The sequence below is a fragment of the Condylura cristata genome, unplaced genomic scaffold, assembly GCF_000260355.1.
Source record: "Condylura cristata isolate star-nosed mole 26May11 unplaced genomic scaffold, ConCri1.0 scaffold00002, whole genome shotgun sequence".
NCBI classification, from domain to species: Eukaryota; Metazoa; Chordata; class Mammalia; order Eulipotyphla; family Talpidae; genus Condylura; species Condylura cristata.
The window spans coordinates 54,244,101-54,269,292 of record NW_004567103.1 but is presented as its reverse complement, the minus strand read 5'-3'; the positions used below and the strand labels follow the sequence as shown (position 1 = coordinate 54,269,292).

General features: G+C 35.8%; 1 protein-coding gene across 2 annotated transcripts in view; it reads right to left on the bottom strand.

Annotated features, from left to right (window-relative positions):
• The window catches only part of PLA2R1 (phospholipase A2 receptor 1, 180kDa), a 99,506-nt gene that overhangs the window by 16,095 nt on the left and 58,219 nt on the right, over positions 1-25,192 (bottom strand). For both annotated transcript variants that reach the window (XR_001145719.1, XM_012728593.1), the window contains exons 12-21: positions 24,322-24,524; positions 22,343-22,488; positions 16,667-16,751; positions 15,249-15,381; positions 13,811-13,846; positions 12,346-12,503; positions 8,430-8,494; positions 7,771-7,874; positions 5,696-5,835; positions 387-504 (exon numbers count right to left, since the gene is read on the bottom strand). Coding sequence is in view for 1 of the 2 variants with exons in the window: in XM_012728593.1 (XP_012584047.1) it covers positions 387-504; positions 5,696-5,835; positions 7,771-7,874; positions 8,430-8,494; positions 12,346-12,503; positions 13,811-13,846; positions 15,249-15,381; positions 16,667-16,751; positions 22,343-22,488; positions 24,322-24,524 (1,188 nt within the window). In the remaining variant the exon portion in view is untranslated. The remainder of the gene's footprint in view (positions 1-386; positions 505-5,695; positions 5,836-7,770; positions 7,875-8,429; positions 8,495-12,345; positions 12,504-13,810; positions 13,847-15,248; positions 15,382-16,666; positions 16,752-22,342; positions 22,489-24,321; positions 24,525-25,192) is intronic.

Here is a 25,192-nt window from a genome sequence, read left to right as displayed (position 1 = left end):
AATCTACTATATTTCTATCAAAGTTTACAATTGCCTAAGTATAACATAAAGGTTTATAGGTGGATCTAGAAGGAGTTAAATTATTCTATGCAATCAAAATATACATATCTTAGATTATTTTAGCTATGTCGAAATTCAGGCCATAAATATGTCCTTATTCCTTCCCTTCTACTGGTGAGACAAAACTCCAAAAACATAGATTTATAAACAATGCCATTTACTAACTTTAACAGATGTCAGAACTTAAACTCTAGATAAATTGAAAGCTTATATGCCATCAACAATACTTAATACATTGAATTTGAAATACTAATTTTGGGGCATTTTAGTTTAAAGACTTGAATAAAAGTGGTTATTTTAGTCAGATTGATCATTATATACTGTACCTTGCTCCACCTCATTTTCAATGGCAACCAGTGACCCCTTTTGTTCAACACAGAAATCTTGAGCAGATGTCCAGTTCTTCCAGTCTCTTGGGTCTTTGGGTATTTTCACCAAAATACACTATAAAAGAAATTTTCACTTCTGTTTTTTTCGAAATGAATTTAAAATTTCCCAGATACCAAAGATTAACTTTGAATATTCTTTGCCAGAAAACTCAACAACTGCTCCAAAGGTGTGAAAGTAAAACAAAGGGACCAGCTTTTAGGGAAAGTCAATGTTTGTGTGCACTTGCATTAGGCAGGAAGGAAGAAATAATGTGCTTTGTTCTGCAGGATCGCTTAACAGTATCTGCTGCCAACTGAAAAATAGTATTCCTCCTAAAAAAGTTTAGGTTGCAAAATTTATAGTGAAAGATTTAATCTAAAAAAAAAATTCTGCGGGTGGCACTTAACAGCTTAGTTCAATTTCATTTACAAATATACTTCCTCACTCTAAGTGAGAGAGGAATAGTAGGGAGTCAAACACCAGGAGGTATTTAAATTCACTAACTTCTTGGAATCAGCAATGTGGTTAGTAAACCCATGAGGAAGATCCAGAAAAGAATAAATAAGCCCAGTGGGAAGAGAAGCAGGGGAGGGCCAAGGAAATTTAGGAAGGAGAAACAGAGGGCAGAGCTGGCCAACAATGTCAAATAGGCTATGTGATTTGGCAAAGGGAGAATCGTGACTGTGGTAAGGCAGCGCTTACTCCTTGTGCAATGAGAAATAGAATGGTAACTATTAGGCAAGACAGACAAGATTGATGAAAAGTTCTCCCACCCCCAAACTCAGCAAAATGCATGTTAGGGTCAGATGGAGTCAGGGAGATGGAGAGAGAGAAGGGAAAGTGTTTACACATCAGGCTAAGTTTGAGAGAAGCCAGGAGAGATTTATAGAAAGGATATTCCATATGAAATATTCTCATAAACAAATAAAACACATCCCTGGTCATTGATATGTCAGACCTCAAGATAATCTCAGCTACAGATAATTCTAGGCAAGTGTGGAAGCTTACATTTGAGAGAGAAGTACCCTTCATGCTTTGAAATGCTATACTTCCTCATCCTTCATTAATTTCTAAATTTATCAGTCCCTCATTATCATAAATTTATTAAAAAGCAAAGAGACCAACTGTTGGTCATCTCTTTGAACTTCACAACAAAGAAGTCCTCAACAACTATTTATGGAACAAAACAAAAGCCAATAGATCTTGAAATGGTTGTCAAATGACATTCCCAGGCATTTTAGAATGAGTCTATCCCAGGCAATTTAGATTTAGTCAAAAGGAGTCAATTTTCTCTTCAGGGGTTATGTTGACAGTGTCTGGAGATATTTTTTAGCTGTCACAGCTAGAGCTGTGTGTGAAGGTCCTATCAACATCTGGTGGGAAGAGACCAGGGATGCTGCTCAACATCCTACAGCACACAGGTCAGTCCTCCCAGCAAGCATTTATCCAGCCCCAAATGTTAATAATCCCCAGGACTAGGGATTCTGAGTTTTCAAAACTCAGTCCTGATCATGCCACTCTTTAAGCCCCGAAGGACTTACCCACTTAGGATAAAAACCAGAAACCCTCATTTGAAGTTGAGTTACCAACTAAAAGAGGAAGTATATTTTAAAACTTCTGGAACCCTTGTTTGCTTTACAAAGAAATAAAATTGGCTTTAAAGGATTTTAATTGTATAAATTCTGTCCTTTATCTATTTTCTTTCACTTTGGCTCCTTCCTCTAATTATGAATTCCAAAGAGTGGCGCATACTAATTATTTAGAAGCCTTATCATTTAATGTGAATTCACCTTGTGTTCAGATAGTCACACTAATGAACCATTCATAAATACCAAAGAACCTAACTTGCTCAGTTTGTTTAATAAATCTCTCCAGAAAACACACACATTTACCCCTCCCCACAATGTTTGCCTCACCAAGATTTACTAGCTTCACTGTGGGGTATAGCCTCCCATTACCAAGACCTCATTGTTTTTACAAATATAACATGTTTACTAACACATTTTTGAAATGGTGTCAGTAGTGATTAAGGTAAAGCAGCAAGATGAAATTCAACATCCTTAATTTTAAATTGTTTATTTACTTACTAATTTGCAAAATGTGATCAAGTTTAATGGATCTCTGATTATTACTGTGAATTAAGAATTTCCTACTGTATTCCAAATGAGTTTTGAATATTACAGTGTTATTTCTCTGAGTCATTTTCAGCTAAAAATTTGAAATAGAAATTCATGACCTCCCCCTTTGGTTCCCCCAAATGCGGTCTTTTCCCAATGTTTTTACTGACATTGAATGGTACAGTCAGTCAGGCATTTGTTTAAGCCTGAAACCTGGTAGTTATCCTCATCTCCCCTCCATCACTCCTTCAGTCTTACCGTTTGAATAATCCATTTCTTAGTGTCTCCCCACAATTCCCCCCATTGCCACTGCCCACAGTTTCTGTTACTACCTTCTTAGCCAAAACTGCTACTAATCTTATCTAGACTGTTGCTGCATCTCTCTGATTGCTCTTAGCTGTATCACCCTTGGCTTATCCATTTCTAGCATTTCCATTATAGGCTGAGTGATTATATTCAAGCCAAATCCTGTTCATCTCTCTAGTTAAAATACATCAGGCATTTTTCTAGCGCTGTTTGGATAGAATCTAGAAACTCTAACACAATGCCACTCTTACCTATCTCATTTTAGTCTCCACGTTGTAGTTCTCTTTGATTCTTTTAGTTTCTTTGATTCTTTTAGTTTCTTCAATATATCACATTCCCTTCCACCACAAACCTTAATGCTTGTCTCCTTACATTTTTTAAAAAAGATTTTATTAATTTATGCATACAGAACTTAGGTTAAGGCCAGAGGTACAGAGGCAGTGAGAGGATTCACCAGAGACAAAGTGGAGAGCAGAACAGGCAGATTGATGACATATACTGGCTGAGGGGAGCAGTGGGCTAGACAGAAGAGGTCTGCTGCTCCTTGTGGATCAACCCAGGGGCCAGGGATTGAACTCACACTAAAGCAACTGTGGCTAGCTTGCAGTACTGAGCTTTAACAAGTTGCGCCTCCAGGGAGGGCCTGTCCCTTATTTTAATGTTTCCTGCTCTCAGCCACCACCATCACATCCTATTGTTAAATACTTCTATAGAACTGTGTGATTCTCCTTTATCACATCTATGACAGCTGTAAATTGAGAGTTATTTTCCTAACATTAAAATATTAGTCCCCTGTCTATTCTGTAAGTGCCAAAAGTATTGTGCTTGTTTTTCCTCATCATTGAAATTTTTTCCATATCCAACATAGTTAAATTAATAAAGTCCTACATGATTTGGCTTTATAAATTTTAAAGAGGAGAGAGTGTTTTTTAAGGAAAAACTAGATTCTTCCTGAAATCAAATACTGACTAATCACAAAGAACTTATTGGCACTTAATTCAGTCCTTGAATAAAAATCATAAGCAGAGAGCACAATCCTAACACACATACACACATCATTTAGACTTTCATGCTTTACGTTCTGCTGTGACAAGTATCTTAGAAAATACACTCTTCCTGGAGATATTCCTGATTATAACTCTTTTACATCATCGAAACAGAGAAAACAATCAGTTTAAAAAACTAAGTCAACCAACTAGGATTTTTTTTTTTAATCTAGGAATGACCAGTAAAAATTAGTCTTAGGATACTGAAAAATAAGAAGCAAAATTTAATGGGACATTATATTTTGAAACACAGTAAGAACTGTGACATGAGTAATCTGTCACTGAAATCTTCCAATTTTAGTTCTGTAGCTTTTTTGTTAGTCAGAACCATTCTTACTATGCTTTCTAGTCCTCTTAGCTGTCAATCCTCCTATTACCAGTCTTTCTAATAATCTGATAAACCCACTTGTTTCAAGGTGTGGATGGCTGAAAAGGCCACCTCAGAAATATTACCCTGTTGAAGAAAAAATGAAGTATTAAGGCAAAAAATGAGTGACACTCCAGTGGTGGGATTTTAGTCATGCTTGCTGCAGGGGGAAGCACTGTGGGTGAGGACTCACATTTAGTAACTGTTTATTTACTTACTAAATTGCAAACTGTGATCAAGTTTAATGGATCTTTGAGACCTTACTTTGTAAAAGGTCACTTCTCTGAGACCTGCTGTGATCTAATCCTTAGTAATCAAATCTTCTGAGTGATTCAGAGACTCAGCTGTGCACCTATTGTGTTGCTGTGTAAATATGGGCTGCACATTAGAATCATCAAAAAATACCATTGCCTGGATCTCATGCAGATCAGTTGACAGAATCTTTAAGATGCCACCTGCTTCTTAATTTTTTTCAGAAAACTACAACTATGTGAATATGTATAAACTAACACCACTGAGCTATACACTCAGAAATGATAAAGAATGAAAATTCCATATTAGGTAAACTTTATCACTATTAAAAAATGACCACATATGTACTGAGTGTTTAATAAATGCATATAAAACCCAAATGGCCCCATTTCACAAGTGAACAATGAAAGGAAAGTCACAAGGGAGAGAATACTATGCCAATAAAACTGTTCATACAGATAGAAAATCTGCAGACCATAATCAAAGAGCAACTTCATATTAGCATATGAAATTGTGATACAGTTTGGGTTTTTTAATTACTGAAGAGTTAAACACTTTATAATTTGGGATACACTTTAATTGCTTCTACCTAAGGTCTATAAAGTATTTTATTATAAAATGCAGGGGGAAGAAGTCTTAGTCTTAATTGGAGGTAGTATCAGAAATAATAAATCTCATTTACAATATCCCCACTGGCAATTAAAAAAAAATCAATTCTGGTGCATTGAAGCACCACTTATGAGACTCCAGATGATATTGACTGAGCTATGCTATTATTTGGTGAACTTTCAAGGCAGACAGAACTCAGCAGACTCCAAGGAAGAGAAACTCAAAAGGAGAGAAGAATTAAAGTCTGTGTCAGAGGGAACTGCATGTAAATGCACAGCTTGTGTGAACACACACACATACACAGTTCACACCTCATGAAACAAACAGCATAATGAATTACTGTCAGTAGTAAAAACTGAATATACAAATAAAGAGTGGTGTCCAGACTGCTTCTGAGAAAAACTTTTTATTTCAAGAGACTTCAATCTCTTGAAAGTTGTGATGAAAAAGCATTTCTAAGTCCAAAAGACAAAATGTGATTTGTAAAATCATACTCACTTTTTTGATTACTTTCTAAAACTAACATCTACAAAAGAGAAACAAAGGCAGCTTTTGGGAGACAAGTTTACCTTATAGTTAAAATATAGCCATCCTTTGGGACATGTTCCATGTTGTTTTGGTGTATTTATCTTTTTCTCTATGACCCAAAACTTTTTTCTCTTACAGATGCTAGGCATAGAAACTGAACACTCTTCACTAGCCCAGAGTCCTGGCAGAGAAAATGCATTAGAAATGACTTAGAAACAACAGTGACTGTTGGTGGATATTTTCTATTGATTACACTTATGACTACTATGGCTTGTAATACTCTTTTTTTTTAAATCTAGAATTTATAACTAAACTACCAATCATCGAGCTCTCTGGTGACAACAGTAATTGGGCAAGGTGCTAAATAAGTAATTATAATTAGAGAATACGGAAATTCTACAAATGTAAAAAAATACAAAGCAAAACACAAAACCTAACTATAAACAAAGCAAAGTTCTAAGAATACTTGACTTGATTAGCAAAAAAATATTTTGTAAAGTGTTATTTTTGTTTCAAAATATTCCAATTCAATGTCAAGTGAGAGAAGGGTAATCTAAAACAATAGCTGACCATTTCTATTTTTATATTTCTTTATAAAATGTAATACTTTAGAGAAATTAACTCAAGAACTAAGAAAGAGGCACTTCTCAACATAGATTTTCAAAACAGGCACATAGACATGACCTCTAGTAAGATAATATTTTAGCTCTTAGTCTCCTGGAATTTTTTTTTCTAATTTGAAAGAGCTATATTCAGAGTAAATGTTACAAATGTATGTCATTAGCATACATTAGCATAGGTTACAAATTCCAGAACAGGGCAAAGATGCTCGTAAATTGCAAGGACAGATTAAGTTTTCTGGACTGAGGGATATGAACCAAAAAGTTGTAGGCATTTTGAAGAAGGGGTTGGAATGCTATTTTCAATGCAGATTAACTGCTGTTCTTCCAGACTGACAAAACAGCCTTTCTGTAGGCTGTTGTGACACCTGCTGGCAAAAGGAGAGCTGATTAACCACATGATTTTTCTTTTCCTAAGTTTCCCCTGTATAAGTCCTCAAACCAAGTATTGCTTTCCATGTTTATCCCTCTCCTGGAGCACAGGTTTATTACAAACCTGTTAGGTCTGGAAAATCATTAGCTTTTATTGAGTAGGAAAATTGAGATGAATATGAATGGATAACCAAGCTAATAACTCTGTATTGATGAACAGTTTGGAAAAAAAAAACAACAAAAAACAAAAGAAAAAGCCTTGAAGCCTTGGTCTTCAATATACATATACTTCTAAATCCAAGTTACAAACAATTGGTTTTCTAAGGCAAGGAACAACTAATATCAGTTAATTTATTGAACATTTGATTCATATGAACATTTTTCCTAAATAGGAAAATGAAGTGAATTTCTCAGAGGTTAAAGTTCTGGGTAGTTATAAATTAAATACTAGAAAGAGATTTAAAATGAATTCATACTAATTTTCAGAAAGAGTAGAATATTCCAAGCATATTGTTTGTCGTTTTCTATGGACCCATTTTTGGTGTTACTTTGGTTCTTAAGGAAGGACATAGTAAATGTGAATTATTTTCATAAATGTTGAATGAATTGAAACCTCAAGACTGATAAGATTAAACACATTCAATTAAAAGAAAAATAACCAAGCAAAACCTTCTCACTAAATGAATGCAATGAAAAGGAGACATCAAGATTCCTGAAGACTATCAGTTCATAGTATAATCCCCAATACAGATAAATATAATAATCTATTAATGGTAGTTTCTAGAGGTACCTGGTGTGTGGTGAGTGAAATTGGTTAAGAAAGTGGAAGGTTGTAAACTCACAGTTAAAACATCAGTGAGTAATAAGAATATAATGTACAGCATTATGAGTGTTGGTAATAGTACTGTATTGTATATTTGAGATTTGTCTATATATTAGATCTTAAAATCTGCATCACAGGGAAAAGTTTTATCAAAATTTTGTGTACCCAAATAGGGGGATAGATGCTAACTAGATTAATCTCAGCAATCATTTCAAAATATTTGCAAATATAAAATCATTTGCATGTACCTGAAACTAATATAATGTTCTAAGTTCATTGTACCTAAATAAATAAAATTAACCTGTTATGGATGAAATGAAGCCACATCTCTGGCTCTGATTATGCACAGTTCCTTCTCTTCCTTTGTCCCAGTTCTGGTAAATTAATGGTGATCCGTCTCTCCAGCTGTAGGAAATTAAAAATGTTAAGATCCTTTCTCATTCTTCAATGTCTATTCTTCAACACCACTCTTGCAGTTCTGGGGTATGGACTGAAGGCATAATATTTTATTACATTAAAAAATGCTCATGTTTGGGTAGAGACATAAAAATTTATAAGTTAAAAACAATGTTGGGGGCCCTCCCCGGTGGCGCAGCTGGTTAAAGCACAGCACTGAGAATCTAAAGCCGCTTCCGCATGAGTTCGATTCCCGCCTGCCCCGGAGGTGACCACATGGCGCGGCAGACCTCTCCTGACCCGCCCGCTGCTCCCCTCAGCAGTGTGCTTCGTTGATCTGCCTGTTCTGCTTCCCGCTCTGTCTCTGGTGAAGCCTCTCACCATCCCTGCACCTCTGGCCTGTACCCCAGTTCTGTATGCACAAATAAATAAATCTTTAAAAAAAAAAAAAAAAAAAACAATGTTGGAAGACTATTTAACAAATTGATCACTAAGATCTAGTCCAATCATTCTACAAATAAAAGTTGTCAAACAAAATTAAATGCAAATTAATCTAGGTCCTACCGAAATTTATCTTTGGCTTTTTCTTCTTGAAGTCCAATCCACCAATTTACACCATACTTTGAGAGCTATTAGAAAGAAAGGAAAAAAAAAAAGAAATGTCAGCATTTATTCAACTTGTTTTCCCTTTTCACTATTAAGATTAATGGGATTGCTGTTAATAGCTTTCTATTCTTCAGTATTTTACCCAATTATCTAAAGAAGAGTACAGTAAGGCCTTTCATACCTGAAACTAATTTAAATTATCCCTTCCTCATTATGAAGAAAAATTGGAATCAAATATTGAAAATAATTTTAGGTTCATACAAAATGCAGTGGCTTTCTTACGATTTTCTCTATATATTTAAAAAGTAAAATTTTTAACTCCCACTAAAAATCTGGTGTTTAATCCTCTCAGTGACTTTGGAAATTCATTGTATATGCCAGGTCTACTTAAAAAGCCAGTCAAGGCACAAGGACATTAATAGTGAAAAAAAAAAAAAGTTTTGAATGTTAGGCATTAATCTGCTCAGTAAGCTTTTAAAGTATTAGCATCCTCCCCAGTCAAGCTGAGAGACACAATATTAAGACCAAAAAAATGCTACAGAATTTACAGAATTGACAATTAGAAAACTAGTTTTTATCTGTTTTACTAATTCTATACCAGTAACGATCCAAAACCTGAGTACAAAAAAGTGTGCACATGTGGACACATCTTAGAGAAAGTATAACACTGAACTTGTGACCCAGGAAATTAAAATTCTCCCTTTAATTATAAAAGAGGGAGAAGCAGGAAGGATTTCTCTGTGACCTCTAAATCTATGTACTTTATTGTGTAATTGCTGTGTGTACATGTGTGAACATATGTTGAACTATAATTTAACATTTTTATGCTAAAAACCTATTAATTTGAAGGTGTTGCTTATATAGATTTGTACTCATATTTCTTCTGAAGTTCTGAGAATACATTTTAAGATGTATTTTTTTCATATGAACGTCAGGCCATACAACAGGACCTAATAGCTCTTACAACTTTCCACTTTATAAACAAACATTTTTGCTTTTCAATAGTGTGGCTGTCTGCCATATCAGCAATTTGAGAATAACGCTAGATGAAATAACTATAATTTTGGATCCCTGAGGTGCTGTTTCTTACATGTTCTTACATGCTGAATTTAGATTCCTATTGTCAGACTTTGGAATGGGTCCATTGAGACTGGCTGTGAACTCAGTGGGAGGAACCACAATGATTTCATTCATTCTAAAGAGGTCTTATGGGCAACAGTAGTGGAAATCATGGCCTTATTGTTTACTGCTCCAATTAAGGGATCTCTAAAGAGAAATGGTAACGATTACGTCTTAAGTGGTAATAAATATGCAAAAAGTGGCATATTTATTGCCACCTCAATTAGAGCATATTAATCTTTCACATGGCATACCCCAACCTGTTGAGATATGAAACAAAACTTTATAGGACCCATAAGAAGATAATCAGAGTAAAAACATCCCATTGTAAAAAAAAAAAAGTTTTAAATTTTAGTTTATAAGACTTATTAAATTCTTATTAAATTTCTTTTATAAACAAATGCAAAATCACCATGGATTTCATAATTTCAAATGTGTTTTATGAAAGACAAACCAGTTATTGCAAAAGAACATTTACCCAATGGAAATAAAACAGCCAATACATTTACCTACTCACAATATAAGAAAGAACAACCTGACATCTTTTCAGTTAACAAAATTAACTGAATTTATTTTAAGGTTTTAAAACACTAGGTTTTGGGAGATAATAAATAGATTTGATATACTTTTGCTAGAATTATTTGGAAATGAAATTTAAAAATAAGAAAAAAAAGAATTTATTGCAACATTAAAATGCAAATATTATATGACACAGCTGTGACAGCTGACTGGTCTAACAGGCTAGTAGTTCATGTCACACAATTCCTCAAGTGCTTGAGGCTTCTTGCCTTTTTGGCTTACTTTGACCAATGAGTTTGCTCAAAAACCTAGTACTCAAAAATTCAGTCCCACCTTATATTTTTGTTATTTGAAAAGAAAATACTGACTCATCACCTTTCCAAGATGGAGCTTTTTTTTTTTAAAGAATTCTGTTTCAGATATAAAAATTTGAATCCAAATTTTGTTTTCATTAGTTAGTTCCTCTATTCCCCAACTAAATGTTATTTTTGTTTTTCAAATTTCTAAGTTACTACTACTCTCGATGGGGAAACATAATGCATAAGCAATTTAAAAAATATTTAATCACATAATCTCATTCTTCCTGCTCTTACAGGATGTGTAAATAAATGATATGACCTCTACATGATTTAGTTCCTCACCCTGGAATAAAATATACTTCTGGACTGATCCATTCAAGTAGGATGTTCTTAGATTTAAGATTTCTTGACTTAGGAAATATAGGTGGTTGCCAATAAATACCACCACTATCAGCAATAAAATTTGCCTACTAATTATACATATTGTTCAGAAATAAGAACTGGTTTAGAAACCAATAGCTTTCTTCTTTCTAAATTGATACCCTTTGCCATGGCACACTTTCTGTTTTTTCAGTCTCTGAGACATATGCCCTCTAATGATTTCCTTTTGCAGCACAGAATGATATTAAATCAGTCAACTACACACCTATAATACTGTCAGAACATTCTGTAGCAGCTTGGTCATCTGGGAAATAATTTTGCCATATAAATAGGTTTTGAAATCACAGCTATCTCTAATCCTTAATTACATCATGACATTAGCTATGACTTCTCAACTGCTACGTCTGATTGGTTTTATTTTTTCCTTCCTTTTGCCATTCCCACTGGCTTCCCAACCACTAAAAAGTAGGAAGCTGAATTTAGAAGGGTGAAGAAAGACCTGCAGAGGTTCCCAGGAATGCTAAACTTGATTGGACTTTGATCTAAGTCTTTCATTTTTCATCTATGAGACGGAGCTGGCATCATCTTTTGGGGAAAGATTTTAGAAGTAGCATTTTAATTGAATGAAGACATCATACTCTTATATTCCCCTGATATCTCTGTTCTGTTGCCAGCAGAGGACTTTTAAATGGTTTTGTATGTCAGATGGCCTGGTTTACTTCCAAATTCTACCACTAAGCTCTGATGAACTAAGTTGCTTCATATTTTTGGAATCATAGTTGATAGATTTTTCCACATAATTTTAGGAAGATTAATGCCTTCAAAACTTATACTTAGCATGCTGCCTGACACATGTTAAGGCAAGTATTGGCAAAACATTAGCTCCTTTTATGATGTGTACTTTTGCCATATCACTGTATTGGTTTTCAGCCATTCACCTGATCTCTTTTATTGCTTCCTGAGCTGAGGAGCCTTCTGTCTGGATAAGAGAACTAATGTATTTTTTATATCATAATATATAATTTGCTGATATTTAATATTATGTTTTTGGCTTGACTGTCCCAATTAGCAGGGGAGGAAGGATGGTAAGATAGCATATAAACCAATACTGGGGAATATCCTGGTTTTAGACATTAGTTTGCAATTGAGTTTCTGTGGGATTCTGGGTTGTCACTGATCCCCAATGTCTTGGATTTTCTGTCAAATATCAGTAGTATTCCTGATAGGCTGACCTTACAGGCTGCAAGTGCACCAAATGGTTCACAGAAATGAGAAGGCCTCAACAACTATGAGGGAAGACATTTTTTTTTCACAAGCCCAAAATGCTTTAGTACAGAAAATGAGAACATGATAGAACTAAAATGTTCTAATAGTAAAAGGACTCACATAGTAAATCTCTGTTTCTATTGTTTTCTCTTAATCTTTATAACAGGAAGAAAAAAATTCTCAAAAATGTATGTTCTGCAATGAAATTTAAGTAAAAATCTGAGGAAAATACTTCCCTGCCCCTTAAGAACAAAAGAAGGAGCACTAAGTTCTGAATTTCTTATGGTTACCATTTTTATTTTGCTGTGGATGAATTCTTGTTCATGTGCAGAATGAATTGTAAGAAGGTCACTGTGTAGCCAGCCACAGACAAACTCAAAGGAGGACCATTCTGAGGGGTGGTAATGAAAAAGGTACTCTGCATTCTGGTAAAATAACCACGGAGCATCTGAAAGAAAAATAACAATATCTAACAATGAAGAAATGATTGCAAAATATGCTACTTTAAAAAAGGCTATCCTATGATTGGTCCCAAGTTTATAACTTGGTGACTCAGCATTTAAAAAAAAAAGTGTGTGTATGTATACATATATGTACATATATACATAGCTGAGTAGATAATTTACTTATTTTTCTAGTTCCAGCTCATGTAAGAAGTATTCACCGGGAGAGCAGCTCTTCTGTCCACCTATGACCACGACTATGCAGGTGTTTCTCTTTGCGAACCTTTTCCTTTTGTAGAGCAGGAGCAGCAGCCTGTACACAGTTCGCAGCCACCAGTTTTCTCCCTTTGCAAAGCAGCAGAGGCAGCCTCCTGCCAAGGCTGCCTGCCTGTAACTACGCAGACTTCTTTTTTAGCAGAACCACTTGTGTCTATACCACATATTCTTTATTCTCTCCCTTTTTGTAGTAAACCTACCCTTTGGGATATTTTTTTTTTGAAGATTTATTTATTTGTGCATACAGAACTGGGGTACAGGCCAGAGGCTCAGGGGCGGTGAGAGGCTTCACCAGAGACAGAGTGGGGAGCAGAACAGGCAGATCAACGAAGTACACTGCTGAGGGGAGCAGTGGGCTGGTCAGGAGAGGTCTGCCACACCATGTGGTCACCTCCCGGGGCAGGCAGGAATCGAACTCATGCAGAGGCGGCTTTAGATTCTCTGTGCTGAGCTTTAACCCTCTGTGCCACCAGGGAGGGCCCTTTTTGGGATATTTAAAAAAAAAATCTTCACTTGCATTAAAGGCTTGGGATAGGTAGATATTTTAAAATCATGTGTCTTGAAAATTGAGTAAAGCTATAAAATATTAGTCTTTAATCATATCTAATGGCATGCCTATTTAATTATTGATTTGTTGATTTGAGCAAATTAACTTTAAAATTAATTTAAATTGGCCCTCCCTGGTGGCGCAGCGGGTTAAAGCACAGCACTGAGAATCTAAAGCTGCTTCCGCATGAGTTCGATTCCCGCCTGCCCGGGAGGTGACCACATGGCGTGGCAGACCTCTCCTGACCTGCCCGCTGCTCCCCTCAGCAGTGTACTTCGTCGATCTGCCTGTTCTGTTCCCTGCTCTGTCTCTGGTGAAGCCTCTCACCACCCCTGAGCCTCTGGCCTGTTCCCCAGTTCTGTATGCACAAATAAATAAATCTTTAAAAAAAATTAATTTAAATTAACAAGAAAAGAGACCTTGTAACTGGAGGAATGGTATATAAAAGCAAAGAATTAGAAATTCAACCTCTGCCAGAACAGCGCTTACCATACTGGTACCAGGATGGAATCGTGGGTCTCACATCTGAAAAATGAAAAGAACTACCTTGAGTGACCTTTGTTTACAGGCATACAGTATTTAATACAATATTTTAATACAATATTTTGAAACTTGTTGGGAGATGAAACAAGTCTCAAAAGTTTGTGAAAGATTGAAATCACATCAAACATCCTTGTGGATCACAGTGGTATGAAAATAGAAATTAATCAAAGAAAGAGGAGACTATCATGATGAACCCATGTGCCTCTGATCTGCCACGATTCTGACTTCATAGTAAATACTCTGAAGAGGGGAGGAGGAGATGAAGAAAGAGGGTAATAGACAAATTTTTAGAGAACATGCTACTAAGCAAATAATTGGGTCAAAAAAAAGGTGAAATTATTATTGGGGAAATGCAAATTAAAGCAAATCATCTCATATCTATGAGAGTGACCATTATCCAAAAGACTAGTGTTGGAGAGAGTACAAATAGAACCATGTAAACTGTTAGAGAGTGGAAAGCAGTCTGAAGATTCCTCAAAAAATTCACAAAAGAAATTCCATACAATTCAGTTATCCCATTTCTGTGTATTTACCTCCAAAATGCAAAAAAAAAAAAAAACCCCAAAAAGATACATGTTTACTGCAGCATTAATTACAGTAGCCAAGTATTGGTAACAACCTAAGTGACCAATGACAGATGAATGGACAAAGGAAATGTGGTATATATATCTACAATGGAATACCAGATAGCTGCAAAAATATAAAAGATAAAATCCTGTTATTTGCAACATGAATGGACCTTCAGGGTGTTTTGATTAGTTAAATAAACCAGACAAGAGCAATCACTATGTGATTTTTACTCAATGTGTTATATAAAGGAGGCAAATAAGTGTATGAACTATATGAAGATAAATTTTTAGCCTCTGCAAGGTAGTAAAGCAAGATTAAAATAAAAATAGTTAAAAATAAAAAAAATCATATTTTACCTTTTTAAAAGAACCCTTAGAAAATCAGTACTGGCCAAATTAGAAATATGATTAATTCTCATACTTGAAGAGGAGGCTCCAGGCTAAAGAAGGAAGAACTTGAACACTTGTTGAGGGCCTACTGTGCATTACACTCTGTGCTAAATCCTTTAACATATTTATTTGACAAGTAATTTGTTTGCTTTTAATATGACAGTGAATTATTTCCATGTTTACTAAAAATATAATATTCTACAGTGTTAGTAAACTATCCACATTTCCTAATATACTTAGCATACTGCACTGGTATCATATTCTCATTTCCCTAAGGTAAATAGTGCAATTTGTTTCATCACAAATATTGTTGGCACAGCTTGCAGGGTGCTAAAATTTCAGATCTTTGCAAGTCTTACAGTTGTGAAAGTGCTACAAATTGCTAGAAAGAAAACACATAGTGGAAATCTTATAAATATTTTTACCTCTTGGAATTTTGCATATCCATTCACGTTTAGAACCACAGTATAAAGGCAGCAATGTTTTATTTGCCTTATAAACAGCACAATTTCTTGCATCTTCTCCAAAATAAGTATTATCTAAAAATGAAGAGACAACCTGCAGCAGATGAAGTTTATTATTCTTCAGTAAGGATCACCCACAAAAGTTTCAAAATATCAAAAAAGGCACCCCTCTAAATCACAAGAGAATTTTGGAAGAAGCTTCAGAAATATCTAAATATTATTCCTGTTAAAGTTTGTTCCATTGAACTTTACCAATTATTCCTGAAAATAAAAAAAGAGACACACCAATTTTTTTTTTCTGGAAAGAATAAACCAGAGGTAAATTTCCTTCAGAATCTGCTCTGGCACCTCACTGGCAGAATTTAGTGAATGATGGGATCCTAGAGAAACTTTTAGCGGTTTGGGAATGTTCCAGATCTGGTTGTGACCTTTGATGTAGGTTCTTTTGTGTCCACATTAAGCTGTTTGTCTCTAATTACTAAATAGGCTGACTCAGGGAAATACCCTACATGTTCCATGAGTGATAACACCATGTGGGTATTAAAGAGTCAACCCTATCAATGACTTAATGGTTACCTGATAAAAGAGTGGACAGGAAATGTAAAATTGTAGTAGATAATTGGGAAAAAGGATGTTTGGAAACTTTCATTTTCCTCCTCACACATGTGCAGGCATACAACAATTCATCTAGCTTAAATATTCATATAAGCTCCAATTCAGAGAATGTCATGAATTTGAATATTCATTTTGTCCAGGGGAGTGGTAAGGAATTCAGTCACTGCTTAGTGGCTTCATCTCATTTATGCTAACTCAAATGATCTATTCCTCCTCCATTAATAATGAGTATGTTTCACTGTAACAAAATGAAACATTCTCAACCTTTTCATGCTACATTTAATTTTTCAAGTAACAAGTTGACATTGACCATCAGCAAGCAGGTGACCCCTGCTACACCCACTGTGCTGTCTGGGTCTTGGTTTCTTCATCAGGAAAATGGTGGGGCCTGGATATCTCGAAGACTTTTCCCATTCCTTTGTCCTAATTTATTTTTCAAGAATAAGTATTGGGATGGAAATCTTATTTTAAAGAATAGTTAGTTTTCTGCCAGAAACATTTTACCTGGGAGATAATTTGGGGCTCCTTTGCAGAGATTTTGATTCCTTTTCAGGATGAGATCCTACAGCTGACTAACTGTAAGAACTATCTACTTAATAAGTTTCCCAGAAACTTGCCAAAATAACTGTCCTACTACCAAAATTTGGCACAGTTTGTGATTTTGGTGTGAGGCATAAAGACTATTTCCAAGGTTCTCTTGGTTGTTTTACCACATGGTTCCTGTTTTGAATTAATGTGCTTTGCTCTAGTTTGATGAGACTTACAGGGGTTCCATCAGACCACTCCCAAGAGCCCATATTCAATGGGTTTCTTTTATTAAATCCAATCCAAAATTGTCTTTCTTCGGTCCTAGAAGGAAAAAATAAAATCTGACTTTTGCCATTGATTTTACAACATTATGCAAAAGATTAAAAAATACTTTAAAGTATGTATACAGAAAACAATTGATGCTTGGTAGGATTGATGAAGTCAGTCAACGTTTACTAAACATTTCCTATGTTCAAGGCTGGAACTATGAAGTGTAGTTATTTTATTCTTTTCTGTTTCTCCTGTTTGGTGTGCTCACTAGTGATGGACATTTGGTGCAAAAATGTCCTTTTTGAGATCATGGCTTTCTCATGTTGTTTGGAGCTGAAACAACTTTCAACCAGAATAAGAAAACAAAGCAAGTTTGTGAACAATTTGGAGACATCTCTTTCCTAGAGGGATTTTACTACTTTACTACTTACTACTTCATTATACACTTTTCGATGCTTTGATTTGTTGTTCTTTATCAAATTTTCATGTGTGTCTGAGGTTTAATCACCACCACCCCCATTTAATAAAATGGTTAAGTAAATGATTCCACAGAAGATTAATATGAGGCATGGCTGCCATTTTTTCAGAAGTCACCATTGGATAAGATTTGGTAAAGTGTTCCACTGAGAACTCTCTTACTAAGGGGAAGACAAATGTGTCAAACTGCAATAAACAAACAATGTAACTAATGGTACAGTGAGCCACTTCACTAAGATAATTTTTTGAGGATAATTTTGCAAAAATTAAAGAGAAGATTCAGAAGTCATGACCAATGCTTTATTTTTCCTTAGTGCAGAAAAACAAGTCTGTTTGATAGCATCCCCTTCTCAGACACTTGAGCTACACTTCTTGAATGAGACAACGGAAAGCTAAATGTGCCTGAGAAAATCCCAGCAATCACTGGAGTCTGCCAGTTACCACTTACATTTGAGGCTGTCAGAAGGTGAGAATGCTGCCTAAGGGTAAGCCATGCATATTATTCTCAAGGGACTAAGCTAGAAATCCATATCACTCTGCCTTCATTAAGTACTTTTTATTCCTTTCCTCACTGAATTAAGAGCTCAACATTTTACCTGCTATGTCTGGTTCCTAGAAGATAAACTGGAATTTTTCTTTTCATCAGTTTTCTAAAATTCAAATAAACATATATGACACAAACATGCATGCATGTGTCTGGTTAATAGAAAAGCAGTGCCAGAGACACTACACCAAAGAAGACACACATGGCCCAAAGGCACACAAAAAAATGCTCATCATCACTTATTATTAGGGGAATGCACATCAAAACCACAATGAGCTACCATCTCATATCTGTAAGAATGGCTATTATCAAAGGGATCAGAAACCACAAGTGTTGGCAAGGGATGGCGAGAAAAAAACAAGCCTTTACATACTGTTGGTGGGCAAATATATGGTCCAGGCCCACAGAAAATGAGTGTGGAAGTTTTAAAATAAATATTAAAGCAAATCTACTATATGATCTAGCAATCCTACTTCTAGTTATCAACCAAAGAATGCAAAAACACTAATTTAAAGGTAGATATTTATTCCTATGTTCATTGCAGCACTGTTTATAATAACTAAGATATGGAAACAATCTTAAGTATATAATAGTTGCGTGGTTAAAATATATACAATGGTATACGTGGTTAAAATATATACAATGGTATACTACTCAGTGATAAAAATAAATCTTGCCATTTGTAACAACATGGGTGAGACTGGAGGGGGTTATTCTAAGTGAAGTAAGACAAGGGAGAGATAAATATCAGTTGATTTCACTCATGTGTGGAAATAAACAAAGCAAACAAAAAACCACTGGTTTCTAACAGCAGAACGGAGATTACCAAAATGGGGAGTAAAGTAAAAGCGAGGGTAAAGGAGGTCCGGTGGCTTTCAGAAGAGAATTATTGGTAGTTTAGTGGTAGGCATTGTGCGGTAACATATATGTGAAAAAGTACGAGCCTGAATAGTATTGTAAACCAATGTTAACTCAATTTAAAAAAAAAAAAGTGTCGTTGCAAGGAGAAGCAGCATGTATGCTATGAGAATTTTTTTTTTTAGTATAATTACTATAATTAAGCATCTAATATGATTGAACTCCCTGGAAGTCTGGTAAAAAAAGTAAAACATGGCTCTTCCTGGTGGCGCAGCGGGTTAAAGCACAGCACACTGAGAATCTAAAGCCGCTTCCTCATGAGTCCGATCCCGGCCTGCCCGGGAGGTGACCACATGGTGTGGCAGACCTCACCTGACCCGCCCGCCCGCTGTTCCCCTCAGCAGTGTACTTCGTCGATCTGCCTGTTCTATTCCCCCGCTCTGTCTCTGGTGAAGCCTCTCACCGCCCCTGAGCCTCTGGCCTGTACCCCAGTTCTGTATGCACAAATAAATAAATAAATCTTTAAAAAAAAAAAAAAAGTAAAACATGCAGGCGCTCCCTGGTGGCGCAGCAGGTAAAGCACAGCACTAAGAAGCTTAAACCACTTCATCATGAGTACGATCCTGCTCACGAGGTGGCCCACATGGCCTGGCAGACCTCTCCAGACCCACCTGCTTCTCCCCTCAGCAGTGTACATCGTGGATCTGCCTGTTCTGCTTCCCACTCTGTCTCTGGTGAATCCTCTCACCACCCCTACACCTCTGGCCTGTACCCCAGTTCTGTACACATAAATAAATAAATCTTTAAAAAAATGCATTACATTGTTTTTGTGACTAGGTACTAAATATCAATAATATGATAGATGCTTGACACTAAATTTTAGAAATTCCAAGTGAAGTGTGAGAACTTATAAAAATAGAAATGGTATCTGATGCTATGGTGAATTTGTAAGCAGTTTGCATGTGGTTGTTTCATACGGCAAACCTCACTCTATCCAAGTATGTTTTGCTATGTTTTGCAAGAGGCTAAAGGCATGAAGCTAAGTTACAGTTTTGAACTATGGAGTTGGAGTCTATTATATAACCCATGGATCTTTGGCCCCAGACCTGGCTAACAATCCAGTTAACCAGGAAGCGTCTTGAATTTTTCCTTTTCTTTTTAAAAAGATTTATTTATTTATGCATACAGAACTGGGGTACAGGTCAGAGGTGCAGGGGCACTGAGAGGATTCACCAGAGACAGATCCACGAAGTACACTGGGTGAGACAGGAGAGGTCTGCTGTGCCCTGTCGATCACCTCAATGGTTAGAATCAAACTGGCACTGAAGCAGCTGAGGCTCGTAGTGCCCATTGTGCCACCAAGGAGGGCCGCTTTTTCTACAGCTGAAGAGAATGTGAGTCAGCAGCTGTGGTATGGAGCCAGGGGTTCTGTGTTAAAATATGTCCCAAGTGAGTTTGATAATCAATTAGGTCTGGGAACCAAGGTTTGCACTTCCTACAGAGACTAATGGAATGTTGATAAGTTTTTTCTAAAAGAGTTTGTTGTCAAGTAAAGTACCATTTCTAGAAGTCTTTACAATGCTAATGTACATGGCAAATTTCCAAGATTGTGTGTTGTTTTATAAACAAATTTAAGCACAAAATCCTATCCCCTGTCTCCCAGTAAAGTACTCCCTGAGACATGCTGGGAGATGTGTGATTTTTTGTACACACTTTTTTTTTTTGGAGATGAATAATTTGTTGTTAAATTTCTTGTGAGAGTGTCTTATTGGAAACCTGTGGGGAAGGTCAGGGTGTCTTTAAAAAATTATTCTAGATTTTCTCTGAAATTTAGACATGTGTTTCACTGTGGGTCCACCTTTCTTAAGTTTATAGCAGAGTACTTGGTGTTATATTTGTTTTTATTAAATAAATATGTGGTACTTGGTGTGCCCCTTTTAAGACACAGATTCCTCGGGGGCAGGATTTTGTCCGTCATGTAGTGCCCATTCTGTAGAAGATATTCCCAAGCTGTATGTTAACTGACAAGAACATTATAAAGATGCTGAGGGTTGGGAGGACTCACTAAAAGAGGACATTATGGCTTTCTCCAATATTTGAAAATAGGCTAGACTTGATTTGTATTGCTGGAACTTACTAAAAAGTTGACCTTTGAGCCCAGTCTCTAACAATGAATTGGGCTTTCTAGCCCCCCAAAAAGAGTGCTCTGAAATGGAAAGGAATTCTGCATCTAGTTGATGACCAAAGGAATGTGATGGAAGGAATTCTGTCATTGTGTGGGAGGAAGCACCGGTACTCCTACTTTTCTTTCCATTTAAATTTAATTGATTTTCTTTTTTAAAAATTAATTTATTTTTAAAAAAGATTTATTTATTTATGCATACAGAACTGGGGTACAGGCCAGAGGTGCAGGGGTGGTGAAAGGATTCACCAGAGACAGAGTGGGGAGCAGAACAGGCTGATCCACAAAGTACACTGCTGAGGGGAGCAGCGGGCTGGTCAGGAGAGGTCTGCCACACCACGTGGGTTGCCTCCGGGATGGGGATCGAACTCATGCTGAAGTGGCTTTAGCTTCTCAGTGCTGTGCTTTAACCCGCTGCGCCACTAGGGAGGGCCCTAATTGATTTTCTAACTGTGGAATTCAAGATTCAGTAAACCTGCAGATGGATGCAAATAAGTCAAGGCAGGTTTCCTCAACTGTAAAATTAGGAGGTTGTATTAGAATCTCTTTTTTTAATAAGTAGGACTTTTTTTTTCCCCCAAGCAAAATATTAGATGGTCTTTCGTTATATACAAAATAGCTAGAAGTCGAGCTGGTCAAAATTGTCTTCCTGAGTGAGTAAACAAGGAACCAGGAGTTCTGTCCTCTTGGCCCCCTTGGGGTTCCCAGACTATTGAGATCCATAGAAAACATTTCAACACTTAGAAAACCTCTAGACTAGATAATTTCTGAGTTTGGCAAAGAAGGCCCTAAAGTTTGGATCCAAGGTGCATAGAAAATAGTTCAAACATCAAAAAAATTTCACTTTGTTTTTGTTTTCTGGAATGAGAATTTAGTGCAATATATATACAAAATGTTATGTATAATGAAGGTGTTCAGAACATGCCTCTCCAAGATGTGTTCCTTTGGCATATGGATTATTTCAAGAGAAAGCCAGCTAATTGAGGTCTTGCAGGCACAGGAGAAACTTTTACCAGTCTCTTAACTAGCAAGGAGAATGAAAATTGAGGCTGTTACCCAGAATTATAATTGTCTCCAACAAATAAATAACTTTTATTAAAATTTTTTTTTGTTTTGTGTTTTTCCATTTTAATTCCTTTATATTAGTTTCTTTTTTATCAGAAAAACTTACCTATATAGCAAAGCATCTGGCCTTCATAATACAACTCTTCCCCCTATCCCCTGAAAGCTCCAGGCCCCTTATCCCATTCCTTAGTTGAGGATATATTTACCTTAATTTACCAATTTTCCTTACTGAAATTGGAATCCTCATTTGCTATATAGGATGTAATTAAATTAATGTTTTTCTCCTGCTAATCTTTCTGATGATGTTCAATTTGAGAAGCCTGAGGACCTAGAACTAGAGGAGGAAATTTCACCTTCTGTCCTGACAATATAATTTTTCTTTGACAAATAATGGTAGTGGTTTTAGGTTTACAATAAATACTTGAGATTTTAAACAAATATCTGTGGCACTCTAAAAAGCCATTACTGGGAGACAGAATATTTCCCTGCAATTTTTCAAAATTAACAAATACTTACTGATTAAATTTTGAATGTAAAAGCTTATTCACGAAGTTCTCTTCCTCAATATGGGCAAAGCTTGCAAGATGTGCTCCAAATTCTTCACAGAATGCTTCAGCTTCTCTCCATGTTCTTTTCATCAGGACTTTTTCACTATGAAATACCTGTATAGTGGAAGAAAAAGAGTTAATGCTGTCATGAATAAGTGTGAGTAAGTGGCTGTTTAATCCTCAATGAAAAAATGAAGGTAATGTAATGGTTGTCATTATAAATCTTATATTTAAAGCTTGACCAAATAGGGAAAATAATATTTCTTGAACTAGAATATGCCTAATCATTGTAAAACTGTGACTTATTTTTCATAATCACAATACATTCATAAGGAGTTCATAATCTGAGAATCATAAACTTGGATTCATTAGTGAGCTCTTTGAAGACTTTCCTCCTTATCCCCTAAATTTCCTATTTCAGACCTATACTTTTCCCCTAATAGATATTTGTTAAGAGATGAGGATGGTTAATCTAAGAGAGGTTACAAATTTTGGGACACACAGCTACAAAGAGGCTGAGCTAGAATTAGATCTTGTATTTCTTATTCCAGGATTTATAAATTTCCTCCACCAGTTTACCTTCTGATAAATTAGAGTTGGTGAAGTGATCATGAATCTAGCTAACTCATGGCAAGAAATGAGAAAGGAGACCTGGGACTAAGGACAAGTGTATTTCTAGGACTTTTGGATCTTTACTGTCCTTAAATTCTCTGTGACTTCTCAATAGTAGCAGGAAGCAGTTAAATGGAAGGTCTGCTTTTGACCTCAAGATCAAAGAGAAGGGACTAAAGAGTCAGAGCTATAATTTTTAACTGTCCAACATTAAACCTGAGGCTGTGCTACCTGGCAGCTATCCTGTAGCTGGCCTCCATCATGTTCTGACTTGTTGAGGCCTTCATAAACAGCTTTCCCTGTCCTGTGGACCAACAGCGCCTCTCCACCTGTTACATTACATGACAAAACTCACCTACTTTAGGAACTATTTCTTGAATCACTTGAAATTCACAAATTCTACCACTATGTCCGTTGTTGACATATCTGGGTAATATATAGTATTGGGATGGGAACCCAACACTAAGGATTTATTCCAACTCTGTCAATAAATAATTGTAATCTTGGGCAAATCACTAAATCTTGCCCGCCTCAGTTTACTCATTTCTAAGGTTTAATTTAATGCTCTGTGAGGTCTCTTCTTGGCCTATTATTCCATGATTTAATAGATATGTGTACATTTAAATTAAGTGTATTCAATAGATGTATTATGATATTGCAGTCTCTCTAGACAAAGAAATTATCTCCACTCTGATCTGTATGTACCTATGTATCAGAGAACATTCTCCCAGAATTTTAGAATCTCTAAAACTGAAGACAAAATCACCAAGCAAAAACCTAATTCCAACAAGAAAATTATAGGTACTAACTTAAATTTAGGATAGATTTGCAAATTAACTAATATAACAAATATTATAATTTATTACATATAAAATAACTAATTTGCAAAGTAACATTTCTTCATACTACACACACATACACACACACATAATCACTTATATTTGTTTTCATCTCTAGGTGTTTGGCAAAGTGCAAAGGCTATCTTTATTAGCAGAATGTTATTGTTCCATAATAACAGCCTTATTCTTTGGCTTACATATAATACAGACTTTTACCATTTCAATACCCAGTGAGTACCTGCCATGTTCATTTGGTATATGTAATAAGAATAGTATTGATCAGATCTCAGGAGGAAACCTTCAGTAGTACAAGGGACATGTCAATGTTTTGACTTTCCAAATATTTAGGAATATAAGTGGCATGGTAGAGCTAGCATGCAAACACTAAGTAACTTTTAGTTCTAGCCACTGCTCTGGAATAAAGAAATTTGATATATATTGGCAAAATTGAAATAATGTCAATTGCATTGAGATGCCCATGTAAAATTTGCATCACCTTAAAACAACTGGCCAGTCCAGGCTCTGACGTCCAATCCAAATAACAAGGAAAAAAGGGTAATCTATCTTCAAGCTCAGTTTTCTTCTGATTTTCCACAGGCTGTTTGCACAAGGACATTGCCTTAAAATGTCCACAGTCCTTCACTTCCCAGCGACCAGGTGGATTCTTTCCTCGAATGACAACACAGCCACCACTGTAGCCTGAAAGCAGAAAGCAACACTTTTAATATCAGATGATCAGAACATCTTGCCTTTTGAAACTCCTTAGAGTGTTGCATAATTGTTATCTCATAAGATGAAGGCAATCAAACATGAACAATAAGGAAGGAAAAGGAAAGCCTAATTGGCATTTTTATCACATTTCTCTTCTTCTGGAGAAAAGGCTAGAAGGTAAGAAATTAAGGGAAAAGAATAAAATCTCAAAGCCTGAGACTCAGGCATTTTGAGCTCTGATGGTAGAGGATAGAAATTATAACTGTTCCAACTAGGGCTAAAATATTTCCTGTAGCTCATCTGATACCAACATCTCTTTACTTTGAATTATTGAAATTTTTAAGTGTGTAGTGAAAATTTAGCTTACAATTTGTTGAGCACCTATGCTATATGCTGAACATTAAAGTGTCATCATGAGAAATCAAACATACATTGCTTCCCCTCTGCAAACTACATTTAACACACAAAAAAACACAAATTATGGATTCAAGGTATGTAGCAGAAGACCAAACTTCTAATTTGGGAGTAGAAAAAATGAAATAAATTTTAAAGGGGATGAAACTCTGGGCATAGGAATAGGGATAGACCTTAGGAAAAAAGACCTTTTGCTATTGACAAAACTTCAACTTATTCTCTTTGCATTTTGAACATGTTGA